Genomic DNA, 26,867 nt, shown 5'->3' on the forward strand with positions numbered 1-26,867 from the left:
CCCCGGTTGCTGTTGTTATTATCTGCGGTTTTCAGTGTTACTAACAAAATGACTTCTTTGGTCAGTTGTGAATTTTGTCATGTGCTGTTTAGCCATTGTCAGTTTAGTTGTATGTTGGTTATTTTCAGCAGTAACCTTCACGGCTAGATCAAAACATCCTCCAGGTCAAATACAACCCGCTTCTTCCCTGAGTTCTCTTCCTTCTCACCCCCACCCCCACCCTTCCCACCAAAGACTGGTCCCAAAAGGAAAGGAGCAGTGGACTCTTCTGGGCAGTACATTCTGGAGCCTCCGAACACCCAGGCACTCTTCTAGCAGCTAGTTTAAATCCACCCTACCACAGTTTCACCTTTTCTCTTTTTTTTAAGTTGGCTAAAAACCCAACTGGCTCATTGCCCTGTATTCTCTAACTTGTCCTCTCTTCCAAGGCTTTTTGTTGAAGAGAGGTTTTCTGTGGCCTCTCCGTTCACCTCCCTCACCCCAGGCTTCTCCAGCTTCAACCACCCCACTCCCATCAGCCCAGGGCCATGGCCAGCAGATGGTTTCCGATGCCTTAGGGAGGTGGGCAGCAATTCAAGGGAGGCCGGTGGGGAATCCTGGCCACAAGGCACTGATAGGAAAGTACCTCGGGAAGCCTGGGAGAGAACTCAGTTTCAAGATATAAAGTTTCCAGAAACTTCGAAATCACAGGTACTTAACATTTTGAGTGCTGTTTACAAATCTTAAAATTACTTTGTGCGTTCAGGGATCGTATATACCTTGATGAACTTGCTGTATTACCAGGGACTGTTTTTGTTCCACATAGACCTGTAAAAGTCTGAGAGGGAGGATGGGGTACCTATAAAGGAGCTTTCTGGGTTCTGGATAAGGCGAGAAGATGGTAGTGGTCACATCCTCAGGAGACAAAAATTATCTTCCTGAATTTTTCTGACTTCGAATTTCTAGTCTTCAGTTATGCCTCAGGACCGTCTGTACCACTATCTTCCATAGTCCACTAGTGCGTTGGGGGAACTGGGCAAACCCCCATCTTGTGCTCTGCGCCATGTGTCCCATGCCTAGACTGGGCGCGTATTCCAGGGAGTTCTGGCTCCTGGCTGGCACGGCGCCTCGTGCTCACGACAGCTTTGCTGAAATGAATCAGTCATTTGGTTTCTTCCTCTCTCCCACCTCAAGCCCCGAATAAGCTGAAAGGGTTGAGAATGGGAGCGGGGGACCAGGGGGAGAGTAAGGGAGGCGGGTAGTGGTGCTGAGGGTCAGAGAGGCTTAGGAAGAACTCAGAAGGAGCTAGTCAGTCTTCAGAGCTCAGCTGAGAAGAAATTCCCTGTGAGAAAAAGAAGTGAAATAAACTAAAGAAAACTGGAATGACTTCAAGGAAAGGGAAAAGAAAGATGGTAAGATGCAAGCTGGTCACTGAGGAATGTAGAATGTGTCTGCAGAGCCCTTGAACTTTGCCCAGGCAGAGAAGAGGAGGCTGATGGCAAAAGGAGACTTCAAGTTGCCCAGGCGCCCCCAGGAGGGCTTCTCGGTCGGTAGGCATCCTCATTGTACCCCACCTCCTCACTGGCTCATCGGGCAGGGTCAGGGAGATGGGGAGAAGGCTCAGATTGCCCCTTCCAGGAGGAGTGCTTTGGGGTGAGTGAGCTAGCAGAAAGGAATCAAGCACAAGGTACTTACCTTCCACGAAGAGGTGGAGGTGACCGAGCACTTCGGGAGTCTCAGCAGGGCGACATCACCAAGGAGCAGGCAGAGCACAGGGGAGGTGTGCTGGGGGGCGGGGGGGAGCATCTCCGGTCTGGACCCAGCTCACTCCTTACCCTGTGACCCCGTCACACACCAGGCCTCCGTTAGCCTGCTCTCGAACAGCCGTGGACAAAGCTCACGTGCACCTTACTCTTCGCTGCTGAGCTTCGGAGGTCGCCACAGGGAACAGGACAGTGAGTTGCACACAAAACTGGGTATAACTGCATACCCCGAAAAGTCCGGGTGGGTGGGTGGCGCTCCCCTACTCCCCAGGCTGAATGCCCCTAGGAGAACCCAGGTTTTTTCACCGCCATTGTTGCCGGAGAGTGACGTTGGTTTGAATCCATTCCTCATTCTTTGGTGTGGCTAGAAGTGAACAATTGCAAGCATTTTTATAAGCTTGGAGCTGAGTGTGCTATTAACCAGCGGTAATTGATCTCATCAGCCCCTTTTTGGTGAAGTGTGGCCCTCCCGAGGAGGAAGTGCACACTTTTAACTCCTGTGAAAAGCGTATGTGTTTTTATTCATGTTGGCTGTATCCATTTTTAAAATTAGGGGGAAATCTACATCTGTTTACCCAGTGATTTGAGGTGGGCCCACATTTTTTAAATTATAGCTTTTTTAACTTTAAAAATAAAGTTTTTTTAAAAATATATCTTTTCTTTAAAATAAAAACAAAAGCTCTGCCGGATGTTTTTTGGTCTCATGATGGGTCACCAGGAACGCTTACATCGGGCATCTGACTGCATCTGGTCGGCGGGGGGGGGTCCTCAGTCTTTGGGAGCTGGGTCTGCAGGAGCTTCAGGGAATCCAGGCCATTTATTCCATATGAAAAGGGCTAGAAAATTAAGAAAAAGCAAATTACTAATATTTGAAAGGTTTTTCCCCAGCTATTTTTAGAATTCAAGTGGTGTTTTTATCCTTTCCCTTCAGACCTGGAAAATGTTTGCACCTCCAGACAGAAAGGGCTCTGTGGTCAGCCGTTCATTTCAAGCGGCTGCTTTTCACCTGTTGCCACCTCTCTGCCCAGAGAGCTGAGGAGGAGGCCGAGGGAGCTAGGGGTTGCCTTGCAGCAAAAAGATGAGAGGAGATGAGCTTCTTCTCCTCTGCCCCCAAAACAGACGTAGGCCCTTATTGCCTGATGAACTGAAGAGTTCCGTCCATCCGCCCACCGAACTATTGGCTTGGAGAGACTTCACCGCAGGGACTTTTTACAGTTGTGTAGGGTTGCGGACTCTTTCAGGGGTGAGGCTGGGCTCCTCAACCTCAGCCCTGTTGACATTTAGGGGAGGTATCGTGTGCCTTGTACGGTGGTTTGCAGCACTCCTGGCCTCCACCCACTCCGTGCCAGCCGCCCCACCGCTCCTGACTTGTGACAACCAAAAATGTGTCCGGACGTTGACGGATGTCTCCTGCAGGGCAATATCATCTCTGGATGAGGTTGAGAACCACCAGGTGGAGGGAAGCCATAAGTGAGGTTGAGGTCCCAGAGACTAGCTGAGAGCAGAGGGAATGGGGGTTTCCTGAGCCCAAGGAGAGCTGAATGGGGCGGTGTAGCCACGGCCAGAACCTGGCAACTCATAGGGGAGGTTGCAGGAAAGAAGTACCCAGCTTCTCTCTCTTTCTACCCTCCAGATTCTCAGCATTCCCTCCCCGTTAGATGAATCCCACCAGAAACCACGTGGTAAGGACCCTGGGTGGTGCAGTCCATAAAGGTCAGCCCCCAGGGCACTGAGTGGGGTGCCAAAGGACAAAGAACGGATGGGGGTGCAAACAGAAAAGAATCAGTCTACTCATCCAGCCGTATATTCATTCAACGTATATAGGCAGCTTAGCACAATGGTCAAGAATACAGGCTTATATGTGGCCCCTACCACTTCACCTGTGCAATGTTGAACGAGTGACTTCTCTAACCCTCAATAACCTCACATGTAGAATGGCAGCAATAATCCTGTCTGCATATGTGACTGAGTCTTGCAGGTTTTCTATTGGGGAAACACAAGTCCTAAGTAAATTGCTTAGTACGTGGCTCTAATCAGGTACCAAGTGGACGGTATCTGCTGTGGGCCCAGTGCTGTTTTTTGGATGATCCTGGGAAAAGCAAAGACCTGGGGCTCAGCCACAGAATGCCCTCTCTCACCGTCTGTTAGCACGCTGAGTGCTGTGCAGATATGAGGAGAGAAAGGTCACAGCGGGCTGGAAAAATCTAGACCACAGGACCTGAGCTACGTCCGGAGGGATGAGTAGGCCCGGCTGAGTCAGGATGAGAGAGGATCTATCAGATAGTAGGGATGGTGAGCAAACCGGAGCCTTGAGAGTTGGAGGGAAGGAGAAGGCCCAGAGAGCTCCAGCGGGGGACTGGTGATCAGACAGCTTTGGGAGAGGGTCTTAGTGCTCTCATCTGTGGAGATGAGGGGCTGGCTCAGGACCTATCCCCTTCCTCAGTACTCGGGTGTAGGAGTCCTAAACTCACATGGCTACGGGAGTGAGGGGGGGGAGGCCATAGGATGCCCCGATGCCTCCCATAGGGCCTGGCCATTGCTCTGCTCCACGCATCTCTTACCACATTAAAATGCAGGCCTGGGAGGCGCCTGGGGGGCTCAGTCGTTAAGCATCTGCCTTTGGCTCAGGGCGTGATCCCAGGGTCCTGGGATCAAGCCCCATATTAGGCTCCTCTGCTGGGAGCCTGCTTCTTCCTCTCCCACTCCCCCGTTTGTGTTCCCTCTCTTGCTGGCTGTCTCTCTCTGTGTCAAATAAATAAATAAAATCTTTAAAAAATAAAATAAAATAAAATAAAATGTAGGCCTGGGACACCAGGTGCTGATTCTCTGAATTTTCAAAAGATGCTAGAAATTTGAATTTTTATGAGAAATCTCCTGACTTTTAAAAAAACCGTATCAGCCTACCAGACTTGTGTGGAGACCAAACAGTCCATTTGCACCCCTGTCCAGATGTTTCTGAGGGGCCCTTTGGGGCCTTAGAACCCTTGAGCTGTGTGTTTGGTTTATGTTCTGCCTCCTGTATACTGTCTTTTAATCGATAGCTCCCAGGGCTTAAAAAAAAAAAAAAAGAAAAGAAGAAAAAGAAGTAGGAAGAAGAGGGGTCCACCTGACCCATGTGAAGTCAGAGTTTCCCCTCCAGACTTAACACAGCCAGGCTGGGAGTGGGAGGGAAGGGCTGGCTATAGTCCAGACGCACCTGCTTGGAGCACTGAGTGGGTGGGCAGGAGTCTCAGTGCTGCCCACGCTCTGGCACTTGACCCCGTGTCCGCTGAGGCCAGGGCTGGAGCTGCCCTTGAGAGCACTGACCAGCACATTTGGTTCTTGGACGAAATTTTTAAAATATTCAGATAAAGAACAGAGACTAATATCACGAATACCCATGTTCCCCCACCCAGCCTTCCTGCTACGTTCTTCAAAACTGGAGAAGCCACCAGTTCTCCAGTTTAGGTACCTCAGGACACAGACCTTCCTCTGAGCCATTTGTCTCAGGTAAGGGTTGTGTGGGAGCTCTGTCTAGTGGTAAAGGCTGAGACAATGACCTTTGGCAGAGTCCTGAAGTTCTGTCACTGATTGCCATGCCGGGAAATCTCACCTCTGGCCCTGAGGAGCAGAGAGCCATGGGCTCCAGGGTAGAGGGTCGGGAGAGGCAGGGGGGCGAAGGCGCTCTGGCAGCCTCAGGAAGAGGCGAGTGGCAGAGTCAGCAGTTGAACCAAGCATCAGTCCACACTTGTTTCTCATGACTAAATAAAATACGGCCTCTTGCTCTGCTGAGGGGAAGTGAAGAAGTCTGTGGAGAAGACCAAAAATAATGAAGTTGTCTGGAAACAGCCTAGTGCAACCTTAAAATATTTTCTCTCAGAAAAAAGAAGACACAGTAATTCTCCCTTACTCAAACACTGCCTTTGCCTCCCCAGGCAGCTCCAGCCTGTCTGGCCCTCCGGCTTCCCCTCCAGTTCCCCTGGCAGACGCCCGTCTTCAGGGGCAGGCCTGAGCTTCCTGCTTCTCCCTTTCATCCCAGCTGTGCATGGCCCCTGATCCTCGCTTGCCCAGTTTTCCCTCCTTGAAGCTCCCTCCAACCACTCTCCACATCTGTTTTCCTTTTACGTTCTTTCATTACTGCTACTCATATCATCAGTCCCCGTCATACACCACTTTGGACTATTTCCTGACCCTTCATGTGTCAGCTCACCGCTGACTGCACTCCTCTCTCAGAGAGAAGGGACTGGGGTTTTCCTCTTGTTTCTCCTAGTGCCTCCCACACACACAGCAGGTGACGATAAGTACTGTGGGCAGATAGAAGCTTGAATTGATGGGTGAATGGGTGGACGGAGAGACATTTGAATGGCAAGGTTGAGAGAGTTCCACAAATGCCTGGAACAGGGTGCTCCAGAGCTGGGGCTGGGAACATTCCACCCATCTCCATTTACTCAACATTTACTGTGCTCACTTGGTCTCTCCTGGGAAGGAAACTTGACCAATGGCCTTAGTCTAGAAGGCATCTCCCCCATGATAACTTTAGAATCAGACTGTGTACTTTTAATCCACGGTCTGAAGCGGTTTTCAAGGTTGGCCCTTGGAACAGGTCAACGTTGACATTTTCATTTTCATCAGCGTGGCCGAAGACCACCTCGAAGCCTGGGACTTGAGAAGCCTGCCTCTAGCTGGCAGCCCCAAGGCAGGCCTCATCACGGGAGTGGGAAAGAACATTGGGCAGCAGGCCTGTGGGACTCCCCATGCTCGCCTCAGGAGTCTCAGCAAGTAAGGGCTTCTGATGGCCAGGTGCCTGCCTTGGCAAAAGAGCCCATGCGGCTGTGGCAGTGGCAAGAGGATGTCCACATTGCAGCAGCCCTGAAGCCCTACCGTCCAAGTTATCCATTCACAAGGGCAGAAGGCAAGCATTAACTAGTTCTAAATGCTGATTCGTTGGGTTTCCAGCTCACTTCCAAATGACCAGTGCTAATCCCCCTTCTGTAGGCCTACCGCAGACAAGAGTACGTACCAGCACATCTCACCCATTTGAAGCCCTCCCACAGGGGTCTAGGGCATATTTCACTCTCCCCGTAGCTGTGTACATAAACTTGGTGACCTAAAACGACAGCAATTTATGACCTCATGAGGCCACAAATTAAGGTGTCGGCAGGGCCACGCTTCCTCTGGAGGCTCTAGGGAAGAATCATGCTCTAGAGAATTCCTTGCTTCTTCCAGCCTCCAGAGGCCGGCATCCCTCCAGTCTTTTGGCTTCATATCACCTTCTCTTCCGTTTGTCAGGTGTCTCTCTGCTCTCTTATTAGGGTATTTGCGATGGCATTAGGGGCCACCCAGATCATCTAAGATTATTTCCTCATCTCAGTACCATTAACTAAATCACAGCTGCAAAGACCCTTTTTTCAAGTAAGACAACATTCACAGGTTCCACGGCCGGAAGCCATTTTTTGGCCTGCCACATTCCCCGTGTCCCCTGGCCCAAGATAATTCACATACCACAAAATTCACCAAAGTAAAGCCTACAAATATACACATTTTAGTATATTCACAAGGTTGTGCAACCATCACCACCGTGTAATTCCAGAACATTTTCATCAACCCAAAAAAGAAATCCTGTTTCTATCAGCAGTCATTCCTCAGTCTCCCCATTCTCCAACCTCTGGCAGCCATTAATACACTTTTTGTCTCTGTGATTCGCCTAGTCTGGATATTTCACATAAGTAGAATCATACAATACATGGTCTTTTGTGTCTGGCTTCTTTCACTTAGCATGTTTCCAAGGCTCACCTGTGGTGTAGCCTGAACCGGTGCTTTCGCCCTTTCTATGACTAAATAACATTCCATTGTACGGATGTACATTTTATTTATCCATCCCTTGGTTGATGGACGTTTGATTGTTTCTGCATATTGGCTAGTATGAACATTCACAAGTACAAGTTTTTGTGAGGACATATCGCTTTTATTTCTCTGAGGTATATGCCTTGGAGTGAGGAAAACCTCAAGACTAGTTCCCAAAATGGCTGCACCATTTTCTATCCCCACCAGCAGTGTCTGAGAGTCCCAACTTCTCCATATTTTCACCAAAACTTATTATCTGCCTTTTGTATTATAGTTCTCCTCATGGTTGTGAAGTGGTATTTCACTGTGGTTTTGAGTTGCATTTTCCTGATGGTTAATGATGCCGACCATCTTTTCCTACGTTTATTGGTCATTTGTGGATCTTCTCTGGAGAAATGTCTGTTCAGAGCCTTTGCACATATTTTCATTGGGTTATCTTTTTATTATTTCGCTTTAAGAGTGCCCTATGTATTCTAAATATACATCGCTTGTCAGATAAGGGATTTGAAGATATATTCTCCAGCTCTGTGAGTTGTCGTCACTTTGTTAATGATATCCTTTGGAGCGCAAAAGTTTGCAGTTCTGATGAAGTCTAACCTTTCTTTTGTTGCTTGGGCTTTTGATGTCTTACTTAAGAAACCATTGCCTAATCCAAGATCACAAAGCTTCACTTCTGTATTTTCTTCTATGTGTTTTATGGTTTTAGCTCTTAAATGTAGGTCTTTAATCCATTTTGAGTCCATTTTTGTATATGCTGTGAGGTGGATCCAGCTTCATTCTTTGCCTGTGGATGGGTACCCAGATGTCCCAGCTTGAAAAAACTGTTGAGGGGCGCCTGGGTGGCTCTGTCGTTAAGCGTCTGCCTTTGGCTCAGGGCGTGATCCCGGCGTTCTGGGATCGAGCCCCGCATCAGGCTCCTCCACAGGAAGCCTGCTTCTTCCTCTCCCACTCCCGCTGCTTGTGTTCCCTCTCTCGCTGGCTGTCTCTCTGTCAAATAAATAAATAAAATCTTAAAAAAAAAAAAAAGAAAAGAAAAGAAAAAACTGTTGAAAAAACTGTTCTTTCCCTACCGTGAATTGTTTTGGCAGTCTTGTCAAGGAAAAAAAAAATCAATGGAATGTAAGTGTGAGGGTTTATTTCTGGAATCTCCGTTCTATTCCATTGATCCATATATCTGCCCTTATGCCAGCACCGCACTGTCTTGTTACTGTAGCTTTGTAGTAAGTTTTAAAATCAGGAAGTGTGGGGGCGCCTGGGTGGCACAGCGGTTAAGCGTCTGCCTTCGGCTCAGGCCGTGATCCCGGCGTTATGGGATCGAGCCCCACGTCAGGCTCCTCCGCTATGAGCCTGCTTCTTCCTCTCCCACTCCCCCTGCCTGTGTTCCCTCTCTCGCTGGCTGTCTCTCTCTGTCAAATAAATAAATAAATAAAAATAAAAATCAGGAAGCGTGTGTCTTCCAGTTCTGTTGTGTTTTTCCAGATTGTTCAGCTGTTCTGAACATGCGGCAGATTCTTCAGACACACTGGTTGCTTGGTCACTTGCTTTCTGGTTTCCTTGATGGAAACTGTGAGAGCCTGGCTGGCCTGCATGGTTAAGCTAAAAAACTCCTCTCCCACTCTTCTGCCTCCCTTCACAAGGCTTTTGGCCAGTAGAGATCTGGGTGGTTTGGGCCAAGCCATCCTAGTTCAGGGCAAAGTCAGAAAAGAGGAAACTTGATGGGGTTCATCTGGCCCATCAAGCCCATTTAAATCCAGCTAATTCCCCCCTCCCCCCACCCAGCTTTCTTTCCCCTTCCTTCTTCATCTGGCAGAGTCAGTATTTGGACAGTTCTAATTCTGTCTGGATCCACTTCTAGCCAAATCCCACCAACACTCCTCTGTGCCTCTGTCATGCCCGTCACTCTCCTGCCACTTCCTAAGCACCATTCATGACACAATGGTTCGGGATGGGGGACGTCTGTCCTATCGGGTGGGGCAAGTGCAGCAGGCCTTCCTGGCGGCATCATGAATAGAAGCGATAAAGCCAGCTGTGACTTCTTCATCTCCGTTGGCTGTTTCTCCGTGGCCTCCCTGCGGGGTAGGGCAGCCTCTGGGCTGAGGCAGACTTAGCTCACTGCCGCCACTGCTCACTTTGCAAGCTTAGATCCGTTCCCCACGAGCATAGCTTCCTCATTGGTTAAACAAGGATGCCTCCCTGCTCGTGTGGGACCAATAAGGGTTAGATAGGCCAGTGTTCATTATTATCAACAGTAATCCTAGGTAACCATTTCGTGAATGCTTTCTTTGTGGCAGCCCCTATGTTAGTGTTCAAACTAAATCAAGTCGGGGGCAAAGGAAAAGATTTCATGATCTCCCGAGTCACACACTAGAATGTTCTGAGCATCTGCTATGTGTTTAATCGATTCTATGCTGGTCTTCATGTGTATTTTCAATTCTTTGAGGTATGAAAGATGCTAATTAATTGTACCACCTCCCCATACAGATTCGAAACCCTCTGAGAACTACACAGAGGAGTCCGGTAGAGATAAAAATAGAGCTTATACTGCAGGTAAAGGCTGGACCAACACATGGCCCAGACCTACAGCCAAAATGCACATTTGTTCTCTGCTTCTCTCCCATACCCCTCTTCTTTTTCTTTTGCCTGGGTTAAATCCTGGTTCCAGGCAGCAGAGGCAGCAGCCTGGGGAGCAGAGGCATTTAAGGGGCAGGTGTCCTGGAGGATTGATTTGGGGACGGTGACATCAGTCTTGGGGCTGCTTCTGTGAGTCTAGGCTCTGCTGGGCGGGCTCCAGGTAGTACTGACCCTGCTGTGGGGTCACCAACCCTGCTTATCTCACTGGGAAGACCTATATGTCTGGAATGTTGGTTCTAATTCTCCAAATCTGTGTTCCGCAGGCACCATGAAACATTTTGCCCATTCTGATTATTTATAGCCACTTAAAGTTCTGTGACTGTACACAAGTAGGTTAATCTGAGCTCAGGATTCCGCACCTGTGGAGTAGGGATGGCAATACCCAACCCATAGGATGTCAAAGGAGTGGACAGAAAGTACTTGGTTAGGACCTGGCACATAATAGGCCCTTGGGGGTGGACGGGGGGGCTTCCTCCTTGGCCTGGTTCAGTACCGTGAGAACTCAAGCTTTCAGTCCGAACTCTGAGTCTTCTCCCCCATGTGCTGAGCAAGTCTCTGGATGCCAGCGGTCAGGACCAGGTCTGTGTGCTGGAGTTGGAGATGTGGGTTAGGGAACAATGAGGCCTCAATAGCAGTGGGTCATCAAAGGACAGGCCCTGGTGCATGGAGGGATCCAAAGAGGTTCGTTTGGTGGTAGTATTGCAGTCCCATGTCTCAGACCTCCTCCAAGTTGGGGGTGGGAGGCCTTGCGTTGTTAGCGGAAGTGTCAACACCGAGAGCCTCTCTTCAAACCCATATTTAGGACTGTCTAAGGCAAAATGATGAAGTAAGCAATGGTTTCCCCAAGGCACCCGCTTCCTCTTTCTGCACCCCATTCTACTCTTTCCGCACCCTTTCCCAGCCAGCGAGGAAGACAGGGGTCTGAAAAACGAATTCTGAAGCAAAATATGAGCCAAATCCAGCTTGCCATCTGCTGTCGTACAGCCTATGAACTACAGGTGGTTTTTCTGTTTGTAAATGGTTGGGAAAAGATCAAAAGAATATTTTATGACATGTGAAAACTACATGAAATTCAAATTTTAATGGAACATAAATAAAGTTTCCATATTGTCCGTGGCTGCTTTCAGCAGAGTTGAGGAGTTGTGACAGAAACCTGAAGACCCCTAAAGTCTAAAATATTTATTCTCTGACCCTTTAAGAAAAAGCTTGCTGAGGCCCTGCTCTAAAATGGTAAGAGGCTTATGTGTCATATGGCCGGCAGGATTTGCTTTCGGAGGGAGGCGCAAACCAGTGGAATTCAGGCGTTGTGGCGGGCCTGCAGAGGAGACCCCCGGTACAAAGCTTTCCTGAGATCCTTCCAGTTATACTAGATGGGCTGACAGGAGCTCAATTTCTCATCTTGCAGGTGGACTTGCTTCTGACCACACAGGGGTTGGGGGCATGGAAATGGTGGGGTTCGGGCCTCTGACTCCTTCCAGCAGAATGAAATGGATTAATAACCTCTGAGGAGCCTATCCCAGCCGCCTCCCTGCAGGCCGGTGGCAGTGATTTGACCTGAGGCCCTGCCCGTTCCCAGAGTCCTGCGGAGCCTCCCTGGGCTGGCCCTGAGCCACACATTCACCGCTCGCCTCTCTTTCGTTTCCACAGAATTTGCCTTCTGCCAGGTGGACGCTTCGATTGCACTGACTCTGGCCCTGGCTGTGCTGTGTGACCTGCTCCAGCAGTGGGACCAGCTGGCCCCTGGACTCCCAGTCCTGCTGGGATGGCTGTTGGGAGAAGGTGATGATTTTGTGGCCCATGTGGAAAGCACGCATCAGGTAATCCTAGGTTCTCCGGGCAGTGGAGGTGGAATCAGAATGGTGGCCCGAACCCACTAGATGCAGCACATCAGGCTTGCTTAGGCTTCACGTGCCTGCTGAAAGTGTCCTTTGGATGCTCAGGTGCAGATCACTAGCTAATTAGGAAGGTCTCCAAATGACCACAGCAGCCTGCTAGATGCTGCTGGGGGTGCCGGGGCAGTTCTCATGCTGACTTTTGGGGTTCCAGTGGTAAGTCTTCACATCACCAGGGGAGAGGACTTTGAAAGAGACTCCTGGGTTTCTGAAGCCAGTGGGCATGCCCCACCCCCTACACTCCACCACGGCCCAGCTAAAGCCAGCAGCCATGTCTGCTCCACACCCAGGATACCCCTTGATTGCCTGGCACTGATGGCCAAGGGAGCTGGCATCCTGAACTCCGCAGGAAAATAGTGATCAGGAAGACCGTTCCTGGCACTCTGTCACCCCCAGGGCACTGCACAGACGGCAGACTGAAACACAACCCCAGTCTGCATGGGAAAAAAGGCTGTTTACTTAGCCTGGAACTTCAGCCTGAGGGACAGGCTTTAGGTTTCCCACACATCTAGAGGCTCAGGAGGTGTTCCCAGGGAACATAAGCAGGAGGTGACATCCTTACATAACCCCCTTGGCCTTGCCTCAACTCCATGAGACCTCCCAGAAAAAAGCTAATACATTCATCTGGAGCCCCAGTTTTTGCAACAGTTGCCCAGGGGACACCTCCGGATCTCCTGGTCTAGAGGCTAGCAAGGATTACAGTTGCCACCCCACAGTACTGTATATATTTTAGAAGCTGCTGCAGAAGGGTCTGGCTTCATATCAGCCTGAAAGCAGGTGCTAAATAAGATTCCTCCCCTTGGAACACTGACCGGTCTTGGCACACCCTCAACAACAGGGACATATTAAGAATAAATCAGGGGGTTTAGACAATCAGAACGGTTCAAGAGACAACCAAGAACTAGGGCAAGGTTGAAGGAGAAGTTTCACCACCCACAAGGCCACCCACTCAAGACAGAGAGGTGGCTGCTTTGCCTAATACGCAGAAGGGAACACAGAGTCAAGCAAAATGAGGAAACAGAAATATGTTCCAAATGGAAGAACAAAACAAAACCTCAGAAAAAGACCTTAATGATATAGAGATAAGGAATCCACCTGATAAAGGATTCAAAGTAATGGCCATAAAGAATCTCACCGGGGCGCCTGCGTGACTCGGTCTGTTAAGCCTCTGCCTTCAGCTCAGGTCATGATCTCAGGGTCCTGGTATTGAGTCCCACTTCAGGCTCTCTGCTCAGCGTGGGGTCTGCTTCTCCCTCTCACTCTCCCTTTGTGTTCTCCCTCTCTCTCTCAAATAAATAAATAAATAAAATCTTTAAAAAAAAAAAAAAGGAGTTCACTGAACTTGGGAGAAGAAAGGATGAACACAGTGAGAACTTCAACAAAGAGAAAATATAAGAAAGTATCAAATACAAGGCACAGAGCCAAAGAATACTGAATAACTGAACTGAGAAACACTAGAAGGGCTCAGCAGTAGACTGGATGAAACAGAAGAATGGATCAGCGAGCTGGAAGACAAAACAACGGAGCTCATCCAGCCAGAACTGCAAAAAGGAAAGCAAACTTTAAAAATGAAGATAACTTAAGAGAGCTATGAGACAGCATCAGGTGGAATGACATTCACATGAGAGGGGTCCCAGAAGGAGAACAGAGAAAGGGGCAGAAAACGAATTTGAAGAAACAATGGCTGAAAACTTCCCTAGCCTGGAAATAGAAACAGTAATCCAGGCCCAGGGAAGCCCAAAGAATTCCAAAGAAGATGAACCTAAAGAGATGCACGCCAAGACACGTCCTAGTTAAACTGTCAGAAGTTAAAGAGAGAATCCAGGGCCGCCTGGGTGGCACAGCGGTTAAGCGTCTGCCTTCGGCTCAGGGCGTGATCCCGGCATTCTGGGATCGAGCCCCACATCAGGCTCCTCCGCTAGGAGCCTGCTTCTTCCTCTCCCACTCCCCCTGCTTGTGTTCCCTCTCTCGCTGGCTGTCTCTACCTCTGTAGAATAAATAAATAAAATCTTTAAAAAAAAAAAAAAAAAGTTAAAGAGAGAATCTTAAAAGCAGCAAGAGAAAAACAAATTATTACGTACAAGGGAAACCCCAGAAGGCTACTGGCAGATTTCTCAGCAGTGATTTTGCAGACCAGAAGGGAGTGGCATGACATACTCAAAACCTTCCAACCAAGAATACTGTACCTGGCAAGGTTATCATTCAGAATGGAAGAGGAAAGAGTTTCCCAGATAAGCAAAAACTGAAGTAATTGTCACCACTAATCTGGGCATAGAAATGTTAAAGGACTTCTTTAAGTTGAAAAGAAATGGCACTAATTAAGATGGGATAAGGGGAACTCGGACTGCCACCCCATCCAAAGCCCCTGACCAGCAGGAAGTAGCTACAACAGGTCATCACCCTTCTTCCCTAACAGTAGTTACAGTTACCTCTTCGGAGGGGGGAATGATGAAGGACAGCTGGAAGGCGGGCAGGCAGGGACAAGCCCCATCCCAACCCCAGCCCTAAGAGGAAACCACCCTTAAAAGGATTTTACACCACCCTGGAAGGAGCCCTCCACCCTTTCCCATATGATAGATTGGTGACAAAAGTCTGATTGGATGATAGGCGCAGGGAGGGTTAATCAACCCACCAACAAGCCCATAGAAACCCTTTGACTTAGAAAGGACAGTGGCAACCCCCTCACTTCTCAGGCCCCCTCCCTCCTTGGGAGCTTTGTACTATCACTTTGCTATCACTCAAAAACCTGGCTTTGCTGCCCACCAAAAAAAAAAAGGCACTAATTAATTACAAGAAAACTTATGAAAGTAAAAATCCCACTGGAAAAGGTAAATATATAGTAAAGGTGGTAGATTAATCACTTACAAAACTACTTGGAAGGTGAAAAGAAAAAATTCAGTAAAATGAACTAAAACTACAAAAATTAAAGGAAACATAAAAAGATGTAAAATATGACATCAAAAACATAAAATAGGGCGCCTGGGTGGTGCAGCGGTTGAGCGTCTGCCTTCGGCTCAGGGCGTGATCCCGGCATTATGGGATTGAGCCCCACATCAGGCTCCTCCGCTATGAGCCTGCTTCTTCCTCTCCTACCCCCCCTGCTTGTGTTCCCTCTCTCGCTGGCTGTCTCTCTCTCTCTGTCAAATAAATAAATAAAATCTTTAAAAAAAAAAAAAAACATAAAATAGAGGGAGTACAAATGTAGAATTCTGGGATATATTCAAATTCAAGTTGCTGTCAACCTAAAATAGATGGTTATAGACATAGGATGGTATATATGAACATCACAGTAAATACAAAGCAAAAACTTACTGTAAATACACAAGGAAAATGAGGAAGGAATCTAAACACTAAAGAAAGTCATCAAACCACAAGAGAAGAATGAAAGAGAAGAAGAAAGGAACATACAGGACCTACAAGACAGCCAGCAAATAGTCAACAAAATGGCAATAAGCAGATACCTATCAATAATTACTTTAAATGTAAATGGACTAATTCTCCAATCAAAGACATAGAGTGGGTAAATGAATTTAAAAAAAAAAAAAGATACATCTGTATACTGCCTACAAGAGACTTCAGAAGTAAGGACACACGCAGCCCAAAAGTGAAGGGATGGAGAATTATATTCCATGCAAGTGGAAACAAAAAGAAGGCTGGTATAGCTATATACCTATATTCATATCAGACAAAATAGACTTCGGAACAAAGACTATAATAAAAGAGAAAGAGGGCCACCATATTGAAAAAAGGGTCAATCCAGCAAGAATATATAACATTTATAAATATTATACACCCAACATAGGAGCACCAAAATATATAGAGCAAATAGTAACAGACCTAAAGGGAGAAATTATGAGTAATGCGATAATAGTAGGGGACTTTAACATCCCACTGACATCAATGGATAGGTCATCCAACCAAAATTAATAAGGAAATGTTGGCCTTAAACAATACATTAGGCCACATGGACTTTAATAGATATATACAGAACATCCCATCCAAAGCAGGAGAATACACATTCTTCTCAAGGGCACATGGAACATTCTCCAGGGTAGATCACATGTTAGGCCACAAAACAAATCTCAGTAAATACAAGAAGATAAAACTCATGTCAAGCATCTTTTCTGACCACAATGGTATGAAATTAGAAATCAATTACAAGAAGAAAACTGGAAAAAACTACAAATATGTGGAAATTAAACAACATGTTACTGAACAACTATTGGGTCATAGAAGAAATCAAAGGAGAAATTAAAACACCTAGAAACATGGGGCGCCTGGGTGGCTCAGTCGTTAAGCGTCTGCCTTTGGCCCAGGGCATGATCCCAGGGTCCTGGGATCGAGCCTCACATCAGGCTCCCTGCTCCGCTGGGCTCCGCTGGGAGCCGCTGGGAGCCTGCTTCTTCCTCTCCCACTCCCCCTGCTTGTGTTCCCTCTCTCACTGGCTGTGTCTCTCTCTCTCTCTGTCAAATAAATAAATAAAATCTTAAAAAAAAAAAAAAACACCTAGAAACAAATGAAAACAGAAACACAACATACCAAAATCTATGGGCTGCAGAAAAAGTGGTTCTAAGAGGGAAGTTCAAGTGATAAATGCCTATGATCAAGAAACAAGAAAGATCTCAAATAAACAACCTAACTTTATACCTCAAGGGATCAGAAAAAGAAGAACAAAACCCAAAATTAGGAGGAGGAAGGAAATAATAAAGATCAGAGCGGAAATAAATGAAATAGAGACTAAAAAAAGACAATAGAAAACATCAATGAAACTAAAAGCTGGTTCTTTGAAAAGATAAACAAAATAGACAAACCTTTAGCTAGACTGACCAAGAAAAAGAGAGGGCTCAAATAAATAAAATCAGAAATGAAAGAGGTGAGGTTACAGCTGATACCATAGAAATACAAAGGATCGTAGGAGACTGCTGTGAATTGGATGACTGTGCCAAGGATGTGTCTTGGGCAGGTGGAGGGGGGAGGGGAGGTGTATATAGGAAGACAGGGAAGCCCTTCCCTCCTCACTCTGCACTTCTGAAGCAAACATTTCACTAAATAATACTTTATAACACATAGCGCTGATGTTTCTGAGCCATTGTATTTTTTTATTTTTAACTGGTTGCAATCGATATTGATTTCGTGACCTCTGAAAGGTTACAACTTGCAGTATGAAAATCACTCTCCCCTAGACCTACCAGCTTGGTCAGTGAATGCAGTTGACTAGCAGTTATTGTGGGTTTTGTGTAAAGGTTATGGAGAAACACCTTTGTAAAAAAAATACTATGATTCTAAAAATTGGTTGATAAAACTGAGGATTTAGGGGCGCCTGGGTGGCACAGCAGTTAAGCGTCGGCCTTCAGCTCAGGGCGTGATCCCAGCGTTATGGGATCGAGCCCCACATCAGGCTCCTCCGCTATGAGCCTGCTTCTTCCTCTCCCACTCCCCCTGCTTGTGTTCCCTCTCTTGCTGGCTGTCTCTCTGTCAAATAAATAAATAAAATCTTAAAAAAAAAAAAAAAAAAAAGAAAGAAATAGAAAATCTGAATAGACCAGTTACTGGGAGGCAATTAAAAACCTCCCAACATGGGGTGCCTGGGTGGCTCAGCCATTAAGCGTCTGCCTTCGGCTCAGGTCCTGATCCCGGGGTCCTAGGATCGAGCCCGCATCGGGCTCCTATTCGGCAGTAAGCCTTCTCCCTCTCACACTCCCCTTGCTTGTGTTCCCTGTCTCGCTGGCTGTCTCTCTCTCTGTCAAATAAATAAATAAAATCTTAAAAAAAAAAAAAAAGAAAGAAAGAACTAATAAATGAATTCAATAAAGTTGCAGGATACAACATCAATGTACAAAAATCTGTTGCATTTCTATACATTAATAACAAACTATCAGAAAGAGAAATCAAGAAAACAGTCCCTGGGGCGCCTGGGTGGCACAGCGGTTGGGCGTCTGCCTTCGGCTCAGGGCGTGATCCCGGCGATCTGGGATCGAGCCCCACATCAGGCTCTTCTGCTATGAGCCTGCTTCTTCCTCTCCCACTCCCCCTGCTTGTGTTCCCTCTCTCGATGCCTGTCTCTATCTCTGTCAAATAAATAAATAAAATCTTTAAAAAAAAAAAAAAAGAAAAGAAAGTCCCATCTACAATTGCATAAAAAAGAAAAAAAATACCTAGAAATACACTTAACCAAGGAGGTGAAAGACCTTATTAAACTATAAGATATTGATGAAAGACATTAAAGGAGACACAAATAAATGGAAATATATTCCATGCTCTTGGATTGGGAGAATATTGTTAAAACATCTCTCTGGCCAAAGCAGTCTACAGATTCAATGCAAACCCTATGAAAATTCCATCAGTATTTTTTACAGAACTAGAACATATATTCTAAAATGTATAGGGAACCACCAAAGACCCCAAATAACCAAACAGTCTTGAGAAAGAACAAAGCCAGAGGTATTATGTGCCTTGACTTCAAACTATACTACAAAGCCGTAGTAATTAAAACAGTATGGCACTGGTAGAAAACCAGACATATACATCAGTGGAACTGAATAGAGAGCCCAGAAATAAATCCACATATATATATGGTCAATTAATTTTTGTCAAAGGAGGCAAGAATATGCAATGATGAATGGATGTTCTCTTCAATAAATGGTATTGGGAAAACTGGACAGCTACATGCAAAAGAATGAAACCGGACCACTTTCTTATGCCATATACAAATTAACTCAAAATGGATTAAAGACCTGAATGTAAGACCTGAAACTATAAAAATTCTAGAAGAAAACACAGACAGTAAGCTTCTTGACATCCGTCTTAGTGATGTTTTTGTGAATCTGACTCCGAAGGCAAGGGAAACAAAAGCAAAAATAAACAACTGGGACTAAATCATACTAAAAAGCTTCTTTCTGATGGTTTCTGAAGGAAACCATCAACAAAATGAAAACAGAACCTACCAAATGGGAGAAGATATTTGCATATGATTTATATATCCAGTAAGGGGTTAATATCCAAAAAATATAAAGAACTCATACAACTCAATAACAACAAAGAAATCTGATTAAAAAATGGGTAGAGGGGGAAAATGGGCAGAGGATCTGAATAGACATTTTCCCAAAGGAGACATACAGGTGGCCAACAGGTATGGAAAAGATGCTCGACGTCACTAGTCATCAGGGAAATGTAAATCAAAGCCACAATGAGGTATCCCCTAACACCAGTCAGAATGGCTGGTGTCAAGAAGACAAGAAATAAGTGTTGGTGAGGATGTGGAGGAAGGAGAATTCTCATGCCCTGTTGGTGGGAACGTAAATCTGTGCAACCACTATGGAAAACAGTATGGAGGTTCCTCATAAAATTAAAAATAGAACCACCACATGATCTAGCAATTTCAATGCCGAGTATCTATCCAAACAAAATGGAAACACTAATTTGAAAAGATACACACACCACTGGGTTCACCACAGCATTATTTACAATAGCCAAGATATGGAAGCAACTTCAACGTGTCCTTCAATGGATGAATAGATAAAGGGGTGTGTGTGTATATTAATATGTGTGTGTTTTATATATTTTTCCCATGTATATGAAAATACTACTCAGCCATGAAAAAGAATGGAATGTTGCCATTTGAGACAACACAGATGGAACTCAAGGATATAGAGATTGGCAGTTGGCAGAGGGGAGGGGGGTTAAGATGGTGTGAAATAGGCAAAGGGGATCAAGAAGTACAGACTCCCAGTTATAAGATAGATAAGTCATGGGGCTTATTAACGCATAACATGTGGAATATAGTCAATAAAATTATATTAACCTTGTAGGGTGACAGATGGTAACTAGATTTAATGCGGTGATCATTCACAATGGATACAAATGTTGTATGCCTGAGACTTGTATAAGATTGTATACAATAGAAAAAAATGATGAAAAAATAGAAGAAAAATGAAAGGAAGAGGCCCCTTGGAAGTTGAGGGTTTAATTATGGAGAATGCTTATTAGTCTGCATTGGAAGAGCTAGGGGCTCCCCACGGTTAGGTCTGAAGGTGAAACATTCCCAGAGAATCAGGATCCTTGCAGGGTATTTGCTGCTTAGAGAAAACTCTTAGCCCCCCCCAGGTGAGCCAACAGATAGGGAAACCGAGCATCAAGACCAGCAGCCAAAACCATCTTGTCAACTGAAATTTGTATCCAGCCGCCAGTGTCTGACTCAGCTGGCCCCCTTGACATACCCCACAGGCCAAGAGTTCAAAAGGCAGCCTGTTTATGGGAAATTTGGAAACAAGATAAAGTGTCTGTGATAAAATAACCTTGAAAATCCCCAGCATCGCAGAAATTTGGTTTCATACTCAGAGAGTAGAGCCTCGTGTTTGGTAATCCTTTGCTCTCTGTTCTGCTGCTGAGATTTCTCTTCCTTCCCGCCCCCACCCTCTGATTTCTAGCTGCACCTTTGGGTCTAGGGGCTACTCCCATGTTGAGGTTCCCTTTTCAACAGCACGCCCCCAAAATATCTTGGCTTGGAACCACAAACACATCTTTATCAAAGGTCATGTTAAGTCTGGGGACGAAAATTCCTTCCTGGTAGAGAAGTACAGCAAATGAAAATAGAAGGTGACCTTCCAGGCTGCAAGTGGCAAGTGTATGTGGGTGCTGACAGGCAGGAGTGGGCCCTCCCTCGGGAGGGGGAGGGGACACACCTCCTCCACGTCTGGCAGGACTCTGGTCTGGATGTGAGCCTGTCGACATCCCCTGTAATGTTGACTTCGGGCTTCGTCATTTGATTTAGGTGGAAGACTACCTGTTTGAAAAAACCGAGGTCAACTTTTGGGCTGAGACCCTAATCTTCGTGAAATACCTCTCTGAGCACCTCTTCCGGCTCCTCTCCAAGTCCAGCTGCCATCCCCTCAGCCCCGAAAGCCTCCATCATCTTCGCAGGACAGCGTCAGAGCAGGGCCACCTCCTCTCCCAGCTCTTCAGAGAGCTGCCACCAGCTGCTGAATTTTTGAAGACAGTGGAATTCACGAGACTGCGCATTCAGGAGGAGAGGACTTCGGCTTGCCTGAGGCTGCTGGCCCTTCTGGAAGGAAAGGAAAAGGAAGACACCCCCGTTCTCAGTGCTTCCGACTCTCCCGCAGAAGGGAATCAGTTCACTCTTGCAAGAACAGAAACGACTCGTTGAAGAAAGAAGACTTTTGGGGGTGGGTGGGGATGGGCAGTTCCCCCGCCACAGCTGCAGGGAACGTGTTGAACATAAATTCAAGTATTTTCTCCTCTTCGTGAGTCTAGTCTTCTGTCCCTTCCTACAGAGGAATTTTTCTTCAGTTCACTCATTCAGGGCAGCCCGGTTTATTGCAGCTACTGTAGGAAGTGAGGCTACCACGTTGAATATTGACTCTGTTCCCAGGTGCAGGCCACCTGCAGACCTGAATTCGCCTTTTTCTTCCTCCACGACCTCTAATGTCCAGCCATAGCCAGCCGGCATTTTCTGTGAACTGACTGTACAGAACTGGATTGTAGCTTGTGATTTTCTCTCCTTTTTTCTGCTGGGTAGAAGAGCTGGATTAGTGGGCAAACAGCCCATTGGGTCAGAATTCCAAATTTTATTCCGTTTTAGCTAAGGCAGAAGTAGGTTCCAAATGTTGGATCCTGGGAGAAATCGATCAACTGCATAGAAATAGTTTTGTTTTTACTATCTACGTGTGCGAGTCCTGCGGCAACCTGCACATGCCATCCCAATTATTAAAAGAGCTCCTACCCACCGAAAGTGTTTGCGCTAATGCTAAGAAACCTGATTTTGCCACCCAGTGAAAGCACAGACTGTCGGCTATCAGAAGGAAGCCCGGGGAAGGGAAAGCCAAAATAAATGATTTATTCGATTCCTACACCGTTTCCTGTCTTTTCCTTGGTGGCAATAACAAGATTCTCATTGAAGATGCCAGAAAACACATTTATCCACTTAAGTGTTTGAATCTACACACCGTACATGTTTTCTGCCTTTGGGAAGATCGGCCCAGCCCTCTTCCTCTGATACCCAGCAGGTGTCGCTCTTGCATACATTTTGCTGCTGCTCCTGCCTTTCAATGGCTTGCCATTTTCTACTTAAAATTTTGGAGTAAGCAAGCGTTACCCACCGACAGCTGTCTTGAAATTCATAGTTTGGATTGGTCATAGCCTCATCCATATTCGTTTTTCATCCTGGTTATCGGAAAAAGCCATTTCAGTAGTAGTATATAAAGTTGGTCTAGCTTTTAGGGTCTGTAAATATTTTTAAATACTTCTTAGGTGAGCAGTCCCTTGGAATTATGTTAAAGGGGCAGATAAGAGGAAAGAGGGTTTGATATCATTTCCTACTGCAGAAAGGCTCGTATTTCAAATTTGTTTCTCTTTAAAAGAAAACCACCTAACACTAAAAACACAGCCGTACTGGAAGTATAGGAAAAAGGCCCGTAGGAAAAAGCAGGGAATGAAGTAAACTTAGAGTCCAAAGTTTTGTCCTAAAGAGAACAGGAAATTCCCTGGGTGGTTTTGCACTATTCAGCTCAAAATGTGTTTTTTTGTGATCCTGAATTAATTACCTGGTTGGGCATCTGTGTAGCCCACACTTGATCGAAAGTTGCCAGTCTAACATTTCTTTTTGTTCTAAGATGACCCGACTGTGTGAGAAGTCAGGGAATCGGCATGATGCAGTGATGACCATGGTTCAGTAACTAGGAAACTGGCCTCAGCAAAGCCCAGCTCACTGGAAGAGGCCAGCATTCCTTTTTTTCTCCATTTAAAATGAAATAAAAGCAGTTACATAATAATAAAAATACTTCCTACCAGTGGGTACTCTGTACCAAAGCTTGTGGCATAGCATATTTATTACATGTTATCTCCAGGATCCTTCTACCCAGCCTGCGAAGTGAGTGTTCTCATGGCTGCCAATGGGGAATTACCCCAGATTTTAATGCTGGCTGGCTATGGCCAGCCCGGGAGGACAGGAGGGCCAGATGTTTCTCCTGGTTTTGTATCTGAAATCTTGTTACTGACCGCCAACAGCAGTGGCTAAGGAAATGGCTGTTTCACACTTGCCTGATGCATTCCCAGGGGAATCTTAGAATACTGCTGTCAGGGTTACCCTCAAACTCCCATGTTTGGGGTCATTTCAACAAAGAGCAAAACAGAACAGTTGGGGTTCTTGGGTACCGAGGGCTGTGAGTTGCCCTGTGCAGCTGCCTGGGAGCCAGTGTAGGCTGGGTGGTGCAATCACCAGGAGCGAAGGAGTCACCTCTTCTGAGTTCACTGCCCTTGGCCCCTAGCTAGAGGGTCCAAAATTCGGAGCCCCTCATCTACAGGCATGATTCTGTGGATCTCTACCCCTCTGTCCATAGCCCAGAGACCTGGTTGTCTCTGTTTTTATGCTTTGTCAACTTGTTTTAATAAATAATAAGGGTTATACTTGTTCATCTTTTATACACCCTAATAGATAACTCATTTGCGCCTTGACAAAAAAGCAGGAATTATCTTAGTTTTACGAGGAAACCCAAGTACCAAAGAGATTATGTGATTTGCCTAGGATCACATGGCTTGGAAGGGGCAGGGCCTGATCTCCAGCCCTGTGCTTCTGATCCTGAAGTCCTTGCAGCCCCAGGCTTTGTGGGTGGAAGTGTGGGGAATTACAGCAGGGGGAACTGCATGCAAACTGAGCTCTGGGGAGTCAGTTCCAGGAGGGACAGGCCTGGCTGGTTCGTTTCCAGGTTAACGAATGGAAATGACCACGAAGAAACAGCAAGAAATAAGATCAATTTTGGAAAGGGGCGTGGGTTGCTTCCTTCCCTAGAGGGAACTGAGCCTTCCAACTTAGGCCCAATTGCAGCCTAGGCTGCCAGGTGTGCGAGATCATGGGCCTGCTCCAGCTTTTTGGCAGCATGTGTTTAAACGCGGAGTGATAAGTGTCCTGGACCAGACCCCGGATCTGCCCGAACCGGCGTGTCAGCCGCTTTAGCCGAACTGGGCGCTGGGGCGGCGGCGGGGGGGTGCACCATACCCGGAGGGCGCCCGTTGGTGAAGGCATTTCCCAGCGCAGGCTTTTCGGGGTGTGGGACTGGAAAGGGGGGGAAAGGGAGCGAGCCCATCTTGAGCGTCCTCGGTGCCCAGCCCTGCCTGGCCGCTGGCCGGCCTCAGCCACAGCCTGCAGCCCACAGCGAGCTAAGGCAGGGCGCGGCGCCCCCAACGGCCAGGCAGGGAAGGGGCCTGGAGGGCGCGCCCGGCCAAGGCTGCGGCGGGCGGGAAGCCTCAGCCCACAGCTGCACCCCATCCCCCGGGAGGGCTGGGGAAGGCCGGGCCCACGAGCGGACGAACAGGGTGGCGGGAAGTCGCCTCCATGCCTGCGCAGTTCTCCCGGCCTTTCCTCCCGTCGTTCCAGCCGGCTCCCCCGCCCGGGACGCTCCGCGCCACTCCGCGCCTTTGGCCCTGGCTCAAGGTCTTGTGATGTGATTAGCAAAGCCAGCGCCTTGTCCTCAGACACTCAGCCCAGCCCGGCAGGCCCCGGCGCTGAAGCCCTGTTTACTGCAGCCTGGGCGGGGAGGGGGGCGGAGAAACGGGCCCAGGCTCCTCCGGGCGAGACTGCCGCCGCAGCCGCCCGCGTGGCCACTCCCGTCCCCACCCCCACCGCGTCTCCACGTGCAGTCGGGATGGAGCCGCCACCCACCGGACGCAGGCCCTGAGCCCCCGCCCCCCGGCCGGGGCACTCTTTGCAAGCCAGCCTGGCCGCGCGGACAGTTGCAATATTCTAGCATTTTGCAATTCCCGCGCCCAGTATAGAACCGAGAGTGGGAGATTAAAGCCCTGCAATTTCACCTAGCAGGATCGGGCGGGGAGAGACACGTCCAGGGCTGCAGAACCCTGGCCACGTTAAACGTGCGGGGGATTTCCAACAGTGCAAGCCCCAGAGGAGGGGAGCCTTATCTTCCCGCCGCCACCCAGCAGCACCCATCAGGGACGAGCTCTCCACGCCGCCGCGGGCGCCCCAGCAGCCTGTCCCGCCCCGAGGCCTCCCGCCCCCTCCCCCGGAGGAAAAAAAATTGGCGGCGGCCAATGGGAGGCCACGAAGGCGCTTGACGTCCGCGAGCCGGCGGGCGGCGTTGCCTGGAGACCCCGGCGGGGTCAGCGTTCTGTCCCCTCCCCCGGCACGCCCGTCCCGCTGCTGCCGCGCTCCCGGGCTCTATATAGGGCGCGCGCTCGCGGGCAGCGGAGTTCCAGCAGTCCGCGAGCTGTTGTCGGCTCCGCGCGGGGGGGCGGGCCGGGCACCCCGGGGCGCGGAGGAGCGCTCTTTGCTTCTCTCTTCTTTTCCCCCCCCCACTCCGCACTCCCGGGCACCCTCAAGCCAGTCCACGCTGCTTTCCTCTCCCTCTTGTCTCGTCCCCCGGCAAACTTTCGGTCCCTCCCCCGCCGGTCACCCGTTATTCGTCGTGGCTCGAGCCCGGCCGTGCCGCCCCGAGGGCTCCTCCGGACCTCCCTGCCTGCAACTCCGACCATTACAGGATCCAGAAATATGTCGACCACACTTCTGTCCGCCTTCTACGATATCGACTTCTTGTGTAAGGTACGCGAGGGAGCCAGGAGGGAGGAAGGAGGGCAGGCAGGAAGCCCCTCGAGTTTTCAGACTTTGCCTCTGCCCTCCGCTTTTGGGGCACTCCTCCCCACCTTGACTTTGGGGTCGGGAAAAGTCCTGGAGTTTGCTGTAGTGTGTGCTCGTGCCTTGTGGGCGGGGAGAAGGAGCAGGGAGGAAAGGCAGGAGGGAGCCGCTGTCGCTTGTTTAGTTTCTCGGGCGCCAACCGCGGCCACGCTGCCCGGGGCTTCCCGGACGGGGTTTGCGCCGCCCAGGCTGGCGGCCCACGGGCTGAGGATCACATGTCGAAACCGAGTGCGGCCTGGGGTGGGAGTCGGCTCCTCCCAACGCGAACTTGATTCTTTTGCGCGTGTACGGGTGGAGGGTGGGGGTCGAATCAAAATCTGCAAAAAGGAAGAAGAATCAGAAGGCTGAAGTTCCTCTGCAACTCGCCCCAACTCTACCCTCCCTTTCCATATTTCATCCCGCCCTCGCCCCCCTCCTTTTGGCAGACGGAGAAATCCCTGGCCAACCTCAATCTGAACATGCTGGACAAGAAGGCGGTGGGGACGCCCGTGGCCGCCGCCCCTAGCTCGGGCTTCACGCCGGGCTTTCTCCGACGGCACTCGGCCAGCAACCTGCACGCACTCGCCCACCCCGCGCCTAGCCCCGGCAGCTGCTCGCCCAAGTTCCCGGGCGCGGCTAACGGCAGCAGCTGCGGCAGCGGGGCGGCGGGCGGCCCGGCCTCCTACGGCAGCCTCAAGGAGCCGTCAGGGGGCGGCGGCACGGCCCTGCTGAACAAGGAGAACAAATTTCGGGACCGCTCGTTCAGCGAGAACGGCGAGCGCAGCCAGCACCTTTTGCACCTGCAGCAGCAGCAGCAGAAGGGGGGCGGTGGCTCCCAGATCAACTCGACGCGCTACAAGACTGAGCTGTGCCGGCCCTTTGAGGAGAGCGGCACGTGCAAGTACGGCGAGAAGTGCCAGTTCGCGCACGGCTTCCACGAGCTGCGCAGCCTGACCCGGCATCCCAAGTACAAGACGGAGCTGTGCCGCACCTTCCACACCATCGGCTTCTGCCCCTACGGGCCGCGCTGCCACTTCATCCACAACGCTGACGAGCGGCGGCCCGCGCCGTCGGGGGGCGCCTCGGGGGACCTGCGCGCTTTCAGCGCGCGGGACGCGCTGCACCTGGGCTTCCCCCGGG

General features: G+C 48.7%; 2 protein-coding genes across 3 annotated transcripts in view; both read left to right on the top strand.

Moving 5' to 3' along the window:
- THADA (THADA armadillo repeat containing) overlaps positions 1-21,954 on the top strand; it is a 316,084-nt gene extending 294,130 nt beyond the window's left edge. For both annotated transcript variants that reach the window (XM_040623526.1, XM_008699809.2), the window contains 2 exons: positions 11,844-12,013; positions 20,859-21,954. In XM_040623526.1, coding sequence (XP_040479460.1) covers positions 11,844-12,013; positions 20,859-21,251 — 563 coding nt within the window. In that variant the 3' untranslated portion in view covers positions 21,252-21,954. The remainder of the gene's footprint in view (positions 1-11,843; positions 12,014-20,858) is intronic.
- Positions 21,955-25,286: 3,332 nt separating this feature from the next.
- ZFP36L2 (ZFP36 ring finger protein like 2) overlaps positions 25,287-26,867 on the top strand; it is a 5,371-nt gene continuing 3,790 nt past the window's right edge. The window contains exon 1 of the mRNA XM_040623527.1: positions 25,287-25,655. Coding sequence (XP_040479461.1) covers positions 25,605-25,655 — 51 coding nt within the window. The 5' untranslated portion in view covers positions 25,287-25,604. The remainder of the gene's footprint in view (positions 25,656-26,867) is intronic.

Source organism: Ursus maritimus, unplaced genomic scaffold, assembly GCF_017311325.1.
Source record: "Ursus maritimus isolate PB19 unplaced genomic scaffold, ASM1731132v1 scaffold_6, whole genome shotgun sequence".
Taxonomy (NCBI): domain Eukaryota; kingdom Metazoa; phylum Chordata; class Mammalia; order Carnivora; family Ursidae; genus Ursus; species Ursus maritimus.